The following is a 17,261-nucleotide window of genomic DNA, read 5'->3' as shown; positions in this document are numbered from 1 at the left end:
ACAGTATCATTTGCTCGTCTCGAATTGTCTTGGAACGGGATTTAGAACGGGGCTTGGGACTAGGAATACAAGAGGTAGCACACATGCTGCAAATCGCAGGGCCACATTGTATACAGAGGCAGCAGCTGAATATGATCGCTACTGCAATACCTAGAAAGGACAGGACTTTCCATCCCCATGCGGAAATTATATTCCAGAACCAACCAGACCATGTCCAGGTGCCTGGATCTTGGTGTAACAGATGGGCAATTTTATGGAGTCTGGTTATAGCTGAATAAACAGACGGCGCGTTATTTGGAATGAAAATGCAGCAACTAGATCCGATGACTCTACAGGCCCCGCCCCTATCGGCCAGTATGACGTCAAGGACGAGACGATTTTGCAAAACGACAAATCTCATAGCAGATTGTTCTTCGGTTAGGTTACCTAGAGCAGAGGCAGTCTCATTTACTACAGCTTCAAGGGTTCTTGTTAACCTACGGATCAGTTTACTATTCTGGACAGGTCCTACAAAAAAGAAGAAACCTTTATTGAAATCTGTATACTGTTCTAGAGTAGTTTCAGTATAATCGACAATTGGGGACTCCCTTCTATGTCTAATGTGTACTAGATGTGTGTTTCTGTGATAATCAGATGGGGCTAGGAAAACAGGTGGCAGTAGGAAAGCAATGTAACAGGTTCCCTCCCAATCGAGGGGCAGACGGACATATGCGGTTTGACCACAAATAAAATAAGAATGACGTGAAGCTTTGAAAACAGATTTCCCACTGTCACTATACTGGATAACAGTAGTACATTCACTATGACCTACATGTATGGAACCATAACTACGGACACATAATTCGCCTTTGACAGGTAATACTGAAATAGCAGGTAAGTCTGGAGTAGTATCCGACTGAACATTCAGGACCATGAAATTCGACGAATAGTTACCTAAATTATATACTTCATTTTCTAGATCTAAACCTGTTCTGTGGGGGAAACCTTGCTTGTCTGAGAAACATGTACTGTTAAGAAAAGACATATCTGTTGAGGATGACGTTAACGTGGACCATGCTCCACACGAACCATTATGTGAGAATGGATAAGGAAACAGTGGCAGAACTCCCTTCGAGGTCTGGAAAGGGGGGAGTCGACCACACACCCAACAATTAGTGGCATTGCTGGTCTGGTGTGAATAATGTAACATACGGATAAATGTGTTGTTGCGCATAGCGAGGCGGTATGAATATTCGTGAGGAGGTAGATCACTAAACGTGTGCTCTACTGTAGCATTAGCAGACATATTAGCATGAGGAACTGGAAAATACAGATAGAATGCATAGCTGGTGCAGGAAATCAAAATGCTGATGAATAATATGAAACTCAGAAAAACGATACATTGAATTGAACTTCGACTGACTCTCTCACTATGGGGGTCTATTTTATACATGTCAGAAACAGTCTAACCGTTTCACCTAGGGGAGGACTTATACAATCAAACTGACTGACTTATTTTACTAGACCTGAGCTTTAACTTATACTCCTGTTGCGGAGTTTTCTCTAACAAGGGAGGGGTTGTAATATTGTCTTGTGCGGGACAGTCCTTAAGAGCAATATTTTGGCAGTCCTTCGAATCCTGGGAAATGTTTTTAGAAACCGGTTTCAATCCTTTAAAAAGTTTAACATGAGAAAGGTGGATCCATCCTTTTCTGCCTTCCAACTTGACGGCGGTACGGGTGGTCAAGAGGACCTGACGTGGCTCCTTCCAACGAGGCTCCAACGGACTTGATCTGTCAAAATTTCGGACCATCACTAGGGAACCTGGAACGATTTCATGCGGTGCCACCTCGGTATTGTATGGAAAGGCGGCAGCAACCTGTGAACGACATGAGTTGAGGGCAGACATCAAGGAAGCTAGGTAATCTGTCAACATATTACATGAAACATCGGTAATACTTCGGGGTCTAGGAGTACCCCACATGTTAGGGGGGCGGCCGAATACGACCTCATACGGGGACAGACCTGATCTGGAATGTGCAACCATGCGCATATAAAATAGAGCAACTGGCAGAGCTACTAGCCAGTCCACACCTTTTTCCTTACAAACTTTGGCAATGCGGATTTTCAGGGTCTGATTATGTCTCTCGACTAGACCGGCTGCTTCAGGATGGCGTACACAATGGAACTTCCACTGGTACCCTAACAACAGGGAAACGTGCTTCATGAGTTCAGATGAGAATGGTTGACCGTTATCAGAATATACGACTCTAGGGAGTCCATATCTAGGGAAAAATTCACGAACCAACTGCTTGGCAGTGGTCGCGGCTGTGTAATCTGGGACTGGATATGCTTCTGTCCACCTGGACAAAGCGCATACGACTACAAGGACATACTTGAAACCTCGACATCGCTCCATCTGAATATAATCCATCTGGAGGACCTCAAAAGGGTGGTCAGGGGGCTGGAAACCACCTTGTTCCACCGGGACACTTTTACCTGGATTAAACTGACAACATATCATACAGGTACGGACTTTCTGCTTGGCTGCAGCTCGTAAATGCTTATTGAACCAAATGTTCTGGATACTATCTAACATAGCTTTTTCTCCTAAATGTGCTGGACTATGTGCGGTATTGATAATGACTTGAACCATAGAATCGGGGAGAAACCATGTGGCTCTACCCTTCGTTAACCATCCTTGATCTGTCTGGACCCCTCCTTGTTCAGACCATTTCTTGATTTCTTCAGGAGTAGCATGTAACTGGATATCTATGACATCTTGTGTAGGGTCCTTAACTGTCATGCATGTAGTCGGATCTGGAGTATGTGTCTGATTAACTGGAATGTCTGGAGTCTGTGCTGTAAGCTTAGCTGTGCGATCTGCTAGATCATTACCTTGGGAAATAATCTCAGTAACCTTCGTATGTGCTTTGCATTTCATGATAGCAATGGATGTCGGTAAATGTATGGCATCTAACAGGGCTTGAATAAGGAGACCATGCTGAATCTTGGTTCCATGAGAAGTCATGAAACCTCTCTCCTGCCAGAGCACTCCGAAGTCGTGTACAACTCCGAATGCGTAACGTGAATCTGTGTAAACATTAACTTTCAGGTTCTTGGCATGTATACAGGCTTGTGTCAGAGCGACTAGCTCTGCTGCTTGAGCGGACAGGGTATCAATACGGTGGGTTTCAATAACTTCAGTGTCAGTAGTCACTGCATACGCGGCGACTAGTTCTCCTGTACTAGTTCTCATACATGAACCATCCACATAAAGTGTCAGGTCAGGATCTGGTAACGGAATGTCTGTCAGGTCTTGTCTTGGCTTTGTCGTAATATTAACTACTTCCACACAATCATGTGGGTCTGGATTTGAACTAACTGATGGTAACAGTGTAGCAGGATTCAGGACGTTGCAGCGTCTGATTTCTATGTGTGGCTGGAACAGTGTCAATTCATAACCTGTTAAACGTGCAATTGTCAAGTGCTGTGTTTGTGTTCGGTTTAAAAGAACTTCTACTGAATGTGGAACTTGTACTGTCAGGGAGTGTCCTAAAACTATGGAATCACTTTGTCTGATAGCTAGTGCTGTGGCTGCAACTGACTTGAGGCACGCAGGCAACGCCTGGGCGACTGGATCTAATGTGCTCGAAAAATAAGCACAGGGCTTGTATTGTCCTGCTTGATCTTGTGTGAGAACAGATAATGCTGTACCTTCGCGTTCAGTAACGAAAAGTGTGAAAGGCTTACTGTAGTTCGGTGTAGCTAGAACTGGAGCTTGACATAGGGCTTTCTTTAACTCGTTGAAACTAAGTGTATGTTCAGATGTCCAAGGGAGGACAGTCGATACGGCTGCCTCCTGTGTCGTTAACTGTATCAGTGGCTTGGCTAGAAATGCATACTGGGGAATCCATTGTCTACAATAAGAAGTAAGGCCGATAAAAGCACGTACCTCCTTCTGGGTTCTGGGCTGGTGAAGACTCGCTATTAACTGGATACGGTCGGGTGTCAACTGCCTACCCCTCTTGGACAGCAAGTGTCCTAAGTATACCACTTGCTCGACACAGAATTGAAGCTTCAAAGGTGACACCTTGTGCCCCATCTCGGCTAGAAAATACAGGACTGTAAGTGATGCTCGCTCGCAAGCACGTTCAGAACGGGCTGTGATCAGTAAATCATCGACGTACTGGAGCAGGGCAGTGTCAGTTGGCATGTGAATATTGTCTAGTTGTCTCTTAAGTGCTTGACTGTAAATACTAGGGCTTTCTGTGAAACCTTGAGGAGCGCGTGTGAACATATAGCTCCTTCCATTTAAACAAAATCCGAAAAGAAACTGGCTGTCTGGATGAATTGGAACACTAAAAAATGCATTCTTGAGGTCAATAACAGTGAAGAACATGGCTTCGGAATCAATGGCTGTTAACAGGGAAGAGATATCTGGGACAACTGGGTACTGAGGAATAATACATTTATTAAGCTCTCGTAAATCAATCACTAATCGATATACCGGGGGTGCATTCGGATCAGTACGTTTCATGACTGGAATGATCGGAGAATTACATACATTGGAGTCAGTTTCTACAACTACTCCTTGAGCCATGAGCTCGTCAATAATTTTGGATAAGGCTGCTACAGCCTCAGGTGGCAATCTGTACTGTCTGATTCGGGGTAACACTACACCTGGTTTGAGAGTCACACGATGGGGTGTGATTTGCATGTAACCTACATCAGTTGGACCTTGCGCCCATAAGTGCTGTGGAACATTAGACAATCTTGAATCAAAATCTCGTAATACATAGTGACCCTTAAAGTCACGTAGGAACAGACGTATTCCCTCTGGGGAACAGCAAATAACTGCACCTAATTCTTTCAGTGTCTTAATGCCTAATAGGTTTTCTGGACATGACTTAGTAAGTAACAGATCAGTAGTACGGGACAATGGACCTACTTCTAGAGTGACTGGCTTCGATATCTCGTTAACAATAGGTTTTCCTGAAAATCCAAGGGAAACATTTCTTGAGCCTGAGAGCGGAGCCCCTGGAACTTCGGCATGACTAATTGTGGTCCTACTTGCCCCTGTATCGATCAAAAACTTTCTGTCTTTCCCTAATACTTGACTGTGAACATAGGGACCTTCTTGATCTACAGGTATCTCGATGAGAGGCAAGCCTACCTCCCTCTCTAGGCTGTTTCATGAATATGGCTGGTACTCTGGATACTCAGACTGTGCATACTGATACATCTGCGATGTAACATGCTGTGTTGCAGCAATGGGCTGCGGTGCGGGAGCTGTCTGTTGTGTATTCTGTGGCTGAGGAATCTGTGAAACTTGTTCTTGTCTAGGCGGACGTGGTCTTTCTTTAGTCTTACCAGTAGCTATGTTATGTTTCAGAACTGCACACTCGTTTATAAAATGACCTGGTTGTTTACAATAATTGCAGTTCCCTTTAACGGGAGCTGCAGGATGACTGGCTTGATTCGGACCCCTCTTCTGACTGTCTTGAGGAACAGATTGTGCAACTAGCACTTTCATTTTCGTGTCTTTCATACGTTTTCTTTCGTGTTCTTGCTCTTCCCTGACTCTATTCTGGTGATACTGGAGCATCTGGAGCATCTGGGACGGGGTATTAGCTTGCCAGGTGCTTTCGACTTTCAAAACTCGATTTTTAATTTGTGGACTTGAATTCTCGACTAATTTAGTAACGAAAAGGTGAGGGTATGACTCACTACTTGTCTTGAGACCACTGTTGATACTGAAACATTTTTCAAATCTAGAATAAAAATCACTAATATCTTCATCTTGTTTCTGTTTACAGGCTGAGATTGCATCCCAGTCTTCTTTTCTCGTTGTCAATAATCTAGGTAAAACTTGAATCAATAATTCTGGTAATTCTTTACATTTATCTCCAAGACCGGTACCTGGTACTCGTGCCTTGTCTTCAGCTTCTAGAGCTGTCCAATCGATCTTTTTCTCTCCCACCTCCCATTCCTTTTCCTTTAACTTTTCATACACCCCTGCGGGTAGCAGGACTTTTAACATTTTAATGATATCTGGGTAAGTGTATTCTCCCATACGGAGCATGTCTTTTAATTCTCTATGGAACCCCGCTGGATCTTTGTCATGACAGGGAATTAATTTCTTCATTTCAAGAAGTTCCATCTTTGAAATCGGAGTGTATACAAACACTCGTTGCATTTCGCCACCCGCCCCTTGGACTGGGTGGACTTCTCGTAACGGATTCTGTCTGTCTATGTAGAATGATTTACTTTCTGGGGGTGAGACATGAACAAAATGCGGGTTCAGGAACGTTCTATATTTGTGGCGCTGTTCTAGAATGACACTAATTAAATCGGTACCTAGACCTCTCCATCTATACTGGAGTAACTCGTTCAGGATATCATGTAACGGGCCTGGATCAGAGTGTTGACCCTCATACAGAGTAATGAGGTGCTGGATCATATACATACCCACCAGTCGTTGCTCGGCTGGGGGCAGTTTCAGAAACATTTGTGCCACTATTTCGTCTGGAAAAGTGGTAGAATCAGTAATCCACCGGACTGCTGATCGGGCTAGTTCTTGTTCATGCATATTACTTAACTCACTATAACCGATTCGTGATTTCAGAATGTGATCGGTAGCTTGAAATACTTGTTCTAGAGAACCTTGTTCTGGTGCTTGATGATGGAAAATAGACTTGCGTTCTAGGCGTAAATGGCGATCTGGAAATCTAGATTTTCCTACATACGCTATTCTGGCGGAATTCTCGTTCTCTTCCTCTTCAGGATCAGAGATACTTTCTTTCTCGCTTACTTGTGCTGCTTTACGCTGTTCGTGTAACCTTATTATTTCTTTACGAATTTTCTTGTACATACTCTCCATAGCACCGACGGTCTTGTGCTTACCCTCGGCTATATTATCACTCCACCTTGTCAGGATTCTCATTTCGGCGGAATCTTTAGACGGGTAATCTTGCTCTCTTATTAGACAATTGATCAGGAACTTTAATATCATGAGCTGGATCTCGGCTTTCCTTTGAGACATAATCTCGCCAATACTTTCTGGATCATCCCCTGTACGGATGAAACGATATATTCTGTCTAGATCTTCTTTCATATTCGGTAAGGTGACTAGATACTCGGTCACTCTCCTTACACGTAAGGAATATAAAACCATATTATATTCGCCTGGAACTGGATCATAGACACATTCGTTAAGGGTTTGCCTGATTTCTGTAACAGACTGATGTTTGGGCGTGCGCTGTAACGCTTGAGCATGTAATTCGAGTAATGTTAAACGCTTGTGTGGCGGCGGGGTTTGAGGAAGACCTCCTCCTGCGGCCCCTAAACTAGAATCGTCGACTGACATTCTTCGTCCTGGCAGGGTCGGTAATTGTAACGTGGGCTGGACTTGTATGGCGGGCTGGACCGGGGGTACCGTAACAGGTACTCCGGTGTCTGGAAGAGCAGGAAGTGCCTGATTTACAGGGACTGGCGGAGCGCGAACGGGATTTGCATATTCAGGGACTGTGTCGTCCAGATAGGACGAAATAAAAATATCAGCTGCGGTCGGTTTGTGACGTAGCTTGGTCGGAACTAATGGTGGCGGGAAATTACTGGATGCCTCTGGGGTCGCTTTTGGCAAACCTTCGGCAAGAAGAGGATACATACCCCTAATAAGGGCATGCCTCTGTCTGTCTGACTGTTCGGCTTTGACTTGTTCACCTATCTCGATTAATTCTCTTTCTTGGACTCGTTCTTGGGATTCTCTACTTAACTCTGACTTTCTGACTTCCTTTTCAGTTCTTCTATGAGCTTCTTTACGCCATAACTCGATGGCATCTTTCTGTGACTGTCTGGCTTTCTTTTTCCATAATGCTTCTTCTACTCGCATGATACATTCGGCATCCCATGTACCCGATACGGGCCATCTATACTTTTCTTCTAACTGTTTGGTATACTCTACCCATAAATCTAGATATAATATGGCGCTTATGCCATGTTTCTGATACATAAAATGACCTGGACTGTCCCTGGGCGGGACAGGAACTGCTTCTTCTAATAAACCCTTTCTAGTTTTTAACTGACGTAACTTGGAAAAGTAAACATGAATCGGAACACAATACAATACACGAAAAACAATAACAATTGGGAAAACAATTCAGGCATACCACGACATTGGAAAGACATTAAACAACATTATAAATAACAGTTCGAACAGAATATTACCTGGAATACTGAGAACAGACATACATGAATTTTCTCGAGAACGGAACAGACTAGAGTTACTGGATGCACTGCTGTAACAGTACGGAACATACCGGTCCCATAAAGGGACGCATCAAGACCCGTATCCACCTAGGTGAACACTTCGTTTGTGAGTCTGGGCACCACCAACCCACGGACCAGGAGTCAATTTAGATTGGTCCTGTCTAGATACTACCCCAGCAATGGTACTCACCGGGCAGCACGGAACGGAAGGCCTCGGACGGGACTGGACTGCTACGACGACGAACTTCGGACTTCGGACTTCAGTTACGGGTGGGCCTCCGGATACCTCGGACCTTGGACTCTCGGCTTGGGCTCTGGTCGGGACTCGCCGCGTTCCTCCACCGTCTCGTTTGGATGCTGGACCGCCTCCTCCGTCTCCTCCGTGGGCCTGAGGGATACTTGAAGCAGAAATATCTGCACGTGGCCGGTATGGTTCCGTCACGGCTGCAGAGGGTCAGGGGGTCGGCGTGGCTTCACCGACGCGTGGGGAAAGGGCAAGTCCCTGTTCGGGCGCCATTATGTGGTATATAAATAAATAATACCGGATCTATTTTTGAATGAATGAATGAATAACAGATAGCTCAATAAAATAAGAGTCAAGATTCGAGGTAGTAGGAGTTTCTGCAGGTTTATTACAGCATAAGGACAGGATCAGGACAACCTGCATAGAATGACCCAGCAGCTGCTGGGGCTTGGTCTGGGATGAGCGCGCTAACTTTTAATAACAATACATCAACTTATATACATAGCGCAAACACATAGCATTACATTGCAGTAGGCGTAACAGTGGGTGGAGCAGAAGGCGTGACGCGTAGCAGTCGCGAGAGATAACAGAAAAAGTAGGTGTAACTGGGAGTATACATAGACATGTGATGCAAACGTAACAGAATATGTCATGAATGGGGCGGAAACATAGGAGGGGGCTACCTAAGGAGCCGGGACCTCTAACCTAATGGTGCGCGAAAACTGGCAATGACGTATTACTAGGAGAAGCTGGGGGCTACGAACTCTGTGCTAGGAGCAGAGACTAGAGTCTGGAGGGTCAGAGCGACATGTACCTAAACCCTATCTGGTATCTGATGTTTAGGGAACATGTTGATATAAACTAGAAGTCATGAGGGGAAAAGCTAACTTGATTCTAAGACTGGACCATGCATTATTCTACATGTAGTGCGTGATGAAGAATACTAAATGACCATTTAAATACAGTATTTCTCTAACGTGGAGCCGCATAGGCTAGACAATGACGGAAACTATTGATGCAGTTCAGTAGCTTAGGAATGCAGAGAAGGAGGACTGAACTGATAACTGGAACTATAACATACTCTTGGCAGACTCAGAGGCAGAGCCAGGCTGCACCGGGCACTGCGAGGCAGGAAGTAAGTGAAAGGTCGAGGATACAGGTGGGGGCTGTATCGCTCCTCAGCGAGGCTTTCAGGAGACAGGAGCTGAATCTGATGTCCGGGCCCTTTTGAGGCCTGGAAACGGGGACTTTATAATGGAATAACGTGCACACTGAGAAACGTGGCAACATAACTTTACCTAGGCCTGATATTCGTAGTATTCACGAGGACTGGAAAAATGACATACCAGAGGTGGACACAACTGTAATTGCGTCATTAATCGGACATGGGGAATAACATATGCATATTGGTCATGCACACATAACATATGATGGATGAGGCGTAGGGACACAGAACATGGCAAAATTTACTTTTCCACAGTCCCCACATGCTAATGTCGCACAATGCTGGTACAACTGGTGTACAGACTTTGACTGAATGGCTGCAGAATAGGATGCACCGGGGGATCTGGGAGGTGGGGGGTGGTTCTGTTGGTTCTCTTTCATTATACATGGATCTAGTGTCACAAATGAGTCCTTAGGATTAAAACCAGAGATGAACCCTTACTTGGTCTTGTAGCATAACTACTTTATGAATATACTGCGATCTGAACTGGAAGAATTGTATACCTGCTCCCTTTCCTGAGGTGCGGAAGAATTGATGGGTTACTGTTAACGTTAACTGATGACCATTAGACTGATGTGCACCTTTGACTCCTGTATCAGATTGTATACTGTTGAAATGAAAACTCAATAAAATACATTAAAAAAATTAAGAAATGACTGTTCATCATTAAACACTCAAAAAACAGCCTCAGGCTCCCCGGGGAAGCTCTTCCCCCAGCAACCTGCAGAGATATTCAGCACCAGAGAGATTCCCTGCCCTTGGCATTTGACCATGACCTCCACACCTAAAGCACCAGATTGAGAGCACTATGGACTTGGAGGTCACATCCATAGCATCCATGAACCTAAAAACACTCATCAACAATTGCAGTGTTTAGAATTAGGTTCCTCCAGAGTTGGCAAATCCAACATTTTCCTGAAATTAATGGTGGGTTATGCTAGTTTGAGTTTTGCATGATTTGTTGTGGGATTCAACTTGTTTCTTGACACATAGACTATGTCTGTGTATGTGTAAGTCCTCAGCCATTTTATTAAGTTCTTCATTTTGGTTCAAATTTGCAGTGCAAAAACGAACACTGTTTAAATAACGTATTTGTGTGTTTTTTCAAGGGCCCACACTCGTGACCATTACCCTTTTTGGATTGGTCTTCGAATGTTAGATCCAGGGTCTGGATTTACCTGGACGGATGACACCCCTGTAAGTACACAATCTACAATTTTCTATTCATGATGCAAAATATGTTTGTGACTTGAAGTCCGCACTTTTATTCATTCATTACATTTTTTTTTCCTGTTTTCCTCACTCTGTTCTTTGCACTATTCTTTTGGAAACAAAGCCCATATGTGTATGGGAGTTATCATTTAACTAAAACAAGAGCAATTCTGTTGGGCTGTATATGATGAAAACAATTATTTAAGGAAATATATTGATGACATTATAATTCCATTACAGGAAACGGTTTTGGTAAAAAACTGAGGGGCATATTATCAAGGGGGTTTATCTCCGCTTTTTTGGCTTTAAAAGCCAAGAAAGCGGAGATAAAATGATCTCCCTATTACCAAGCTGTCGCTAACACCAGTTAGTGACAGCTAATAGGAGATAGCGACCATCTTGGGCCCCGCTTTGCATGTCAGTGATATTTATCACTAATGACATGCAAAGTGGGCGTGCCAAGATGTTAGCGACTGGAAACAGTCGCTAACATCGCTATCTCCTATTACCAACTTTTGGAGATATTCGCGCTAAGCGCCAATATCTCCAAAAGCTAACACCTGCCCTGAGCAGTTCTTCACCATGTTATCCAATGGGAGGTGGATAACATGGCTAAGAGCATTTGCTCGATAATGCATGAATATCGCTGACTTTTCAGCGATATTCATGCATTGCGGTCGTTTTTTATCGCATCTGCGATAAACTTTGATAATAGCAAGGTTTATCTGCGATAAAAATCGCCGATGTGCGGCGATAATTTTTGTCTCTAAACAAGTTAGAGACAAAAATTATCGCTAGTTGTTGGTAATATGCCCCCCTGATCTTAGTTTTATACGTTACTGACAACGTTGGTTACAAAGTGATACATATGCAGTAGAATTCACTGGTATGATCTAAGGGGTATATTATGGTAACTAGCAATATTAAGTCTACATTTGAACAGTTGCAATCACCTTTCAGAGACAAACATATTGGTATAATGATCCCGTGCACTTGAGTTAAAATGAGGTAGACTAAAACTGTGTAACTAATAATTGCAAAAGAAGTTCAGTTCTGAACCACTTCACGTCATGTTACTCAATGCGTGCTGTGAGTGCTGTTGATTATATGCCTGGTGCTCTTCAAGGGGTACAAGAATGCTTCTGATAGTGGATGACTGCTATTCTATTAGGAGTGTGAGGGTGCTGCCATTGTTTAGAGTCCCTTGTCCAACACGTTAACAGTTTTCCTCATTTTATTTGTTGAGGCCCTGCCTGAGAACACACTCTCAATCTCTGAGGCTTTCTATTTAATTAATTTGGAGAAGCCATGACCACTGGCTGGCTTTTTCACCCTTCACCCTCTCATATGGGTCACTGAACCCCACATCATTAATACAATAGGTTGTATTTAAAGTCATCACCAATGGAGTCTCAACCTGCCGCCTGACCCAATGCAGTGGTCTCATTTCTAACCCTCACATGCATGGACTAAGTTCAAAGCACCAACATTGAATTGGCTATCCAAACAGTCTTTTGTTCATGAATAACAAAGTCAAAGTTTGAGTAAAGTCGCGTCTTGGATGCAAAACAATCTGAGTGGTGATAAGACTGAAGTTATGATTTTAGGGAAAAAACATGATCTTTGGGGTCCTCAACATTGGCCCCCTGAAATGGGTGTGCTGCCCTCGCCGGTACACCACTTTGTAATTTGGGTTTCATCATTGACGAGCATCTTTCTATGAAACAACAAGTCACCAAGATATCTGAAGTCTGTTTTACTATTTTAAAATTGCTGAATTTTTTTTTATGGATGATTCCCCTATCTGCTCAGAAATCGGTAGTCCATGCCCTAGTACCTCTAGGCTGGACTACGGCAATGCTGTCTATCTGGGCTCCAATAAAGCTAAATTCCAAAGACTTCAAGTGGTACAGAATGCGACTTCTAGAATACAGTGGCAAGTTCCTAAATCGTCTTCATTCACCAGCTTCCTTCATAGCCTTCATTGGCTGATGGTGGAGAACCGAATAAGATTTAAAGCCCTATGATACATGGCTAAAATTAAAATTGGAGTGGCCCCCAAATATTTGCAAAAGCTAGTTCAATGCTAGCAACCCTCTTGCCTTCTGTGCTCTGCCCATCAGATGAAGTTCTCTGTCCCGAAATTCAAACTCTCTTGCGTGCATGGCTGGTCCCTTTTCTTATTCAGGACCAACCCTGTGGAACTCTTTACCTTTCTCACTATGTGAGGAAACTGTATATGGTGTAGTCCGCAGAAGCTTGAAGACTTGGGGCCAGATGCACGACCCTTTCATTTAGCGCCTGGCAATTTGCGACACATTGCGAATCGCAAATTGCGAGGTGCTAAATGAAATGTACAACAGTGTGTTTACACTGTTTTGCGTTTCCCAATGGGGTCGCAAACTGTGAGGCTCATTAATATTAATGAGCCTCTCACAATTTGCGAGCCCATTGTGAATGCCAGCCCTCCCTAGAATGGTGGCCTGCTGGGCTCAGCAGACCACCATGTCCGTTACTGCTTTATAATAAGCAGCTTTTTTTTTTTTTTTTTAATGCAGCCCATTTTCCAAAATGGAAAACGGGATGCATTTTTAAAAAAACATGAAACGTTTTTGTTTCATTTTGTAAGGGCACTGCCTGCCCTTAAAAAATTGAGGACCCCTTCCCATTCGTAAATTCTTTATCATCTACTTGAAGTAGGCGGTAATTGTGAGTGTTTTGCAACAGCAATTGCGGCCGCAAAACATTAGTACATTGTTTTGAGACTCGCTACTTGGAAGGGAAAGCCCCTTCCAAATAGTGAGTTTCAAAACCTGTGTAAATGGCCCAATGTGTTTTTGCATGCGCAAATGGGTTCGTAAACCCGTTTGCATATGCAAAAACGGGTAATACATCTAGCCCTTGGTTCTTCAACTTTTAGATTCTTTCTGGCTTGATCTCAGCTTTCCTACCGGGCCTGCGCCGGCACCGGGAAACCCCTTGGGGTAGCTGTGCACCTTACAAATCCAATTTATTAATATTAATAATAATAATAATAATAATAAAGCGAGCACTAAGAAACAGGGACATGTAATTAATTTTTTTTATTTTTAAATCCTCAGTCTAGTGAATAAAACATGAACAGTTACCACACAGAAAGCTAAAATAAAAGCAACTAGACATGAAATGGTCTGTGAAAACAACATGAATCTTTTTTGCACTTTAGTGAGTTTTGTCATCCTAACCCACTAAAGCTTTAATAAGCTCTATGTTAAACTTTAGCTAAAGCATTATTGAGAAAAAGTATTTCCTATAATTGTTCAGATCTTTGATTAGTCGACTTCAGCTATTCTTTATCAGGGTGCAGGTGATGAATCAAAAATATATGCTCTCACCGAACAATACTTTCTGCATGGCTTCTGGAATCAACTCCTAAACTGAGAATAGCTGGCTCCGCATTCTGGCAAAATTTCTTCCATGAAGCCCTCCCCTATTCAATGGTCAAACCCTAGAGTTTATATACTGTTTGACCACTCATTTTATTTCATGTTCAAAGTAAAACAGGGATTGGAGACCTCAGGGCCCTATTGCAATGTTGGTCGATGAGCCTCCAACCGACATTGTAGGTTTAAAGTCTGACTGCCTAATTACAATGTAGGCGGTCGAAGTTTAAACCGGCCAGTCGGAGGCCACACATAATTCCCTATGGATGGCATTTCTGCAGAGGGTATTATGATGCTGGTTTCAGACAGACTTATCATGTCAGGCTTTCCAACAGGAAAAGCCTGTTGGAAAGTGACTTTGGGGGGGGTCCTAGCTGGGTCCCCATGCCTCTGCGGCCTTTGATTGGGGGCTAGGGAGCACCTATGGTGCCCCCCTGTTACTGCTGGCACTGTGTGGCAGGCACCATGAGGTGCCTGCCATGCGGTGCTGAGATTAGCAGAAACTCACATTTCTGCTGTTTCTGACCACAGCACAAGCTTCCATAGAGAAATGTGAGCTTGCAACCGCACCATGTGTGGTCACATCGTAATTGCATGTTGAGACCACCGACCAGAGGTCGGTCGGTCCAGAGACCACGTTGATGTTAGTCAGAGGCAACTCCGACCGACATAATGAGCGCCTCAGACCACTACAAGACTAAACTGACATTGCACAAAATACATCAGCATTCTCCACATGTAGACAATAAGCCTCCATCTTTATCATCACTACTCTTACATTGGGCGCGCTGTACTACTAAGTTCTACAGCTTAAAAATATGTTCACTGGTTGGGTCGATCAGGGATGGTGTTATCCTCAGTTTCATGAGGCAATGTGTCCCCAAAATAGCGTATAAAAATTCATACAAAAATAGAGCCAATTAAGAAAGATCTGACACAGTAAGAAAGTCCTGGAGTGGAATTCAGGGGACAAATATGAAGTTTTATTACAAAATTCTAAAGGGTACAATACAGAAATAGTAAGCAGCAGATGCAACACATCTCAGTCAAATGCATAAAGTAATTGCCATGAAGGCTCTCAGGAAAAGGGGCATGTAAAATAATAGGCAAAATCAGAAATAGACTAACAGCCTGATTTAGATCTTGGCGGATGGGTTACTCCATCACAACGATGACGAACATCCCTTCTGCCAAATAATAAATCCCATAGGATATAATGGGTTGTATATTTCGGCAAACGGGATGTTTGTCACTGTTGTGACAGAGTAACCTGTCAACCAAGATCTAATTCAGGCTCTGGGTCCCAAGTGTACAGCAAAATCAGTAAGGAATCGGACAGCATCCCTCGTAGCGTAGGAAGGTCTCTCAGAGTTCTAGCTGTCTCCAAATTCAACAGTTTATATAGGAAATGTCCCCATAGGAGAACATGAACACTGCAGCATCATTGTCGTGTGAGCAAAGAAATACATGTTCAACAGCTCTACCAACTAAGCAACGTCTCACCACATGCATATTGATTCAGACCTTCTGACCTAATGTCATCCGGATATATCAGAACAAACTAGTTACATAAATAACAGTGAAGCATTGTAAAGTAATGTAATGCTTTGTGCAAGTTGAAGATCTTTGACAACATGTTACAATATTGTATCCGTGATAGATAGCCCTTTTCATAACCTTAAAATTCAGAAAGAGACTAACATGACTTCAGGCAGCTTAAATAAACAATGAATCTGCAATCCATTTTGGACGAGATAGTTTTGAGGCCTAGCTGAGGCCCAATTAGCATAAGTCAGGAAAATGCACTTTAACAGATCATATCAAAATTGTTGCAAAGACAATAGTATCATATCAGTTTACAAAGTGTGCATTTGAGAATTTGAGTGTAGTTGGTTACTTGTTCAGCACATGCATATCCTTGTTAAATACATAAGTGCTCCATCACGCCATTAATATAAACAAAAATGATTTCAGCTTACAGAGTGACCTGCCATTTCTGCACGTGTTCTAGGAAAGATTCACTTATTATCTATACTACTATTATAAAGGAAGAACTTTGAACCTTTGAGGCGGGTAAACTCGGGAACCACAGTGCCAATCCACACACCCGATACATCGTTGTAATCGTCAGGTTGTGAAGATGGACATAGGCTATATAAACGTAATAAATATACGTTTTTTAAAAAATTTACCGAAAAAAAAGTAGTCCTTTGGAAGAAGCGCCGGCCGCGACGTGCGTGCCCGACGTGAGGAGCGCGTGGAGGAGCGGCGTCCAGGAGCGCGAGGAGGACCGGCAGACATGGCGTGGGGAGGAGCGGTGAGGAGCGGCGGAAAGGCGGTGAGGAGCGGCGGAGAGGCGGTGAGGAGCGGCGGACAGGCGGGGAGGAGCAGTGAGCGGCGGATGAGGTAGGTTATTTATTTATTTATTTAGGAGCGGTGAGCGGCGGAAAAATGAAGCAAAAATGAAAATCGTGAGCAAGAGGAAGCAAACGGAGCATTACAAAAGTGAGCCAAACGGTGCATTACTGGAGGAAAAAGTTACGTGTGCAGGTAACAAAAGCGTACATCGTGAGCAAGAGGAAGCAAACGGAGCATTACAAAAGTGAGCCAAACGGTGCATTACTGGAGGAAAAAGTTATGTGTGCAGGTTACAAAAGCGTACATCGTGAGCAAGAGGAAGCAAACGGAGCATTACAAAAGTGAGCCAAACGGTGCATTACAGGAGGAAAAAGTTATGTGTGCAGGTTACAAAAGCGTAGAAAGTAAACATAGAGGTATAGGAGGAAAAAGTGAAGTGTGCAGGTAGCAAGAGGAAGCAAACGGAGCATTAAAAAAGTGAGCCAAACGGTGCATTACAGGAGGAAAAAGTTACGTGTGCAGGTTACAAAAGCGTACAAAGTAAACATAG

General features: G+C 43.5%; 1 protein-coding gene across 1 annotated transcript in view; it reads left to right on the top strand.

The window, feature by feature from the left end:
- The window catches only part of LOC144784639 (macrophage mannose receptor 1-like), a 949,320-nt gene that overhangs the window by 366,588 nt on the left and 565,471 nt on the right, over window positions 1-17,261 (top strand). Inside the window, exon 14 of the mRNA XM_078663568.1 lies at window positions 10,829-10,916. Coding sequence (XP_078519694.1) covers window positions 10,829-10,916 — 88 coding nt within the window. The remainder of the gene's footprint in view (window positions 1-10,828; window positions 10,917-17,261) is intronic.

The sequence above is a fragment of the Lissotriton helveticus genome, chromosome 10 (genome assembly GCF_964261635.1).
Source record: "Lissotriton helveticus chromosome 10, aLisHel1.1, whole genome shotgun sequence".
Classification (NCBI taxonomy): domain Eukaryota; kingdom Metazoa; phylum Chordata; class Amphibia; order Caudata; family Salamandridae; genus Lissotriton; species Lissotriton helveticus.
The sequence above is the reverse complement of the archived record's forward strand: the minus strand, read 5'-3'. Positions and strand labels throughout refer to the sequence as shown.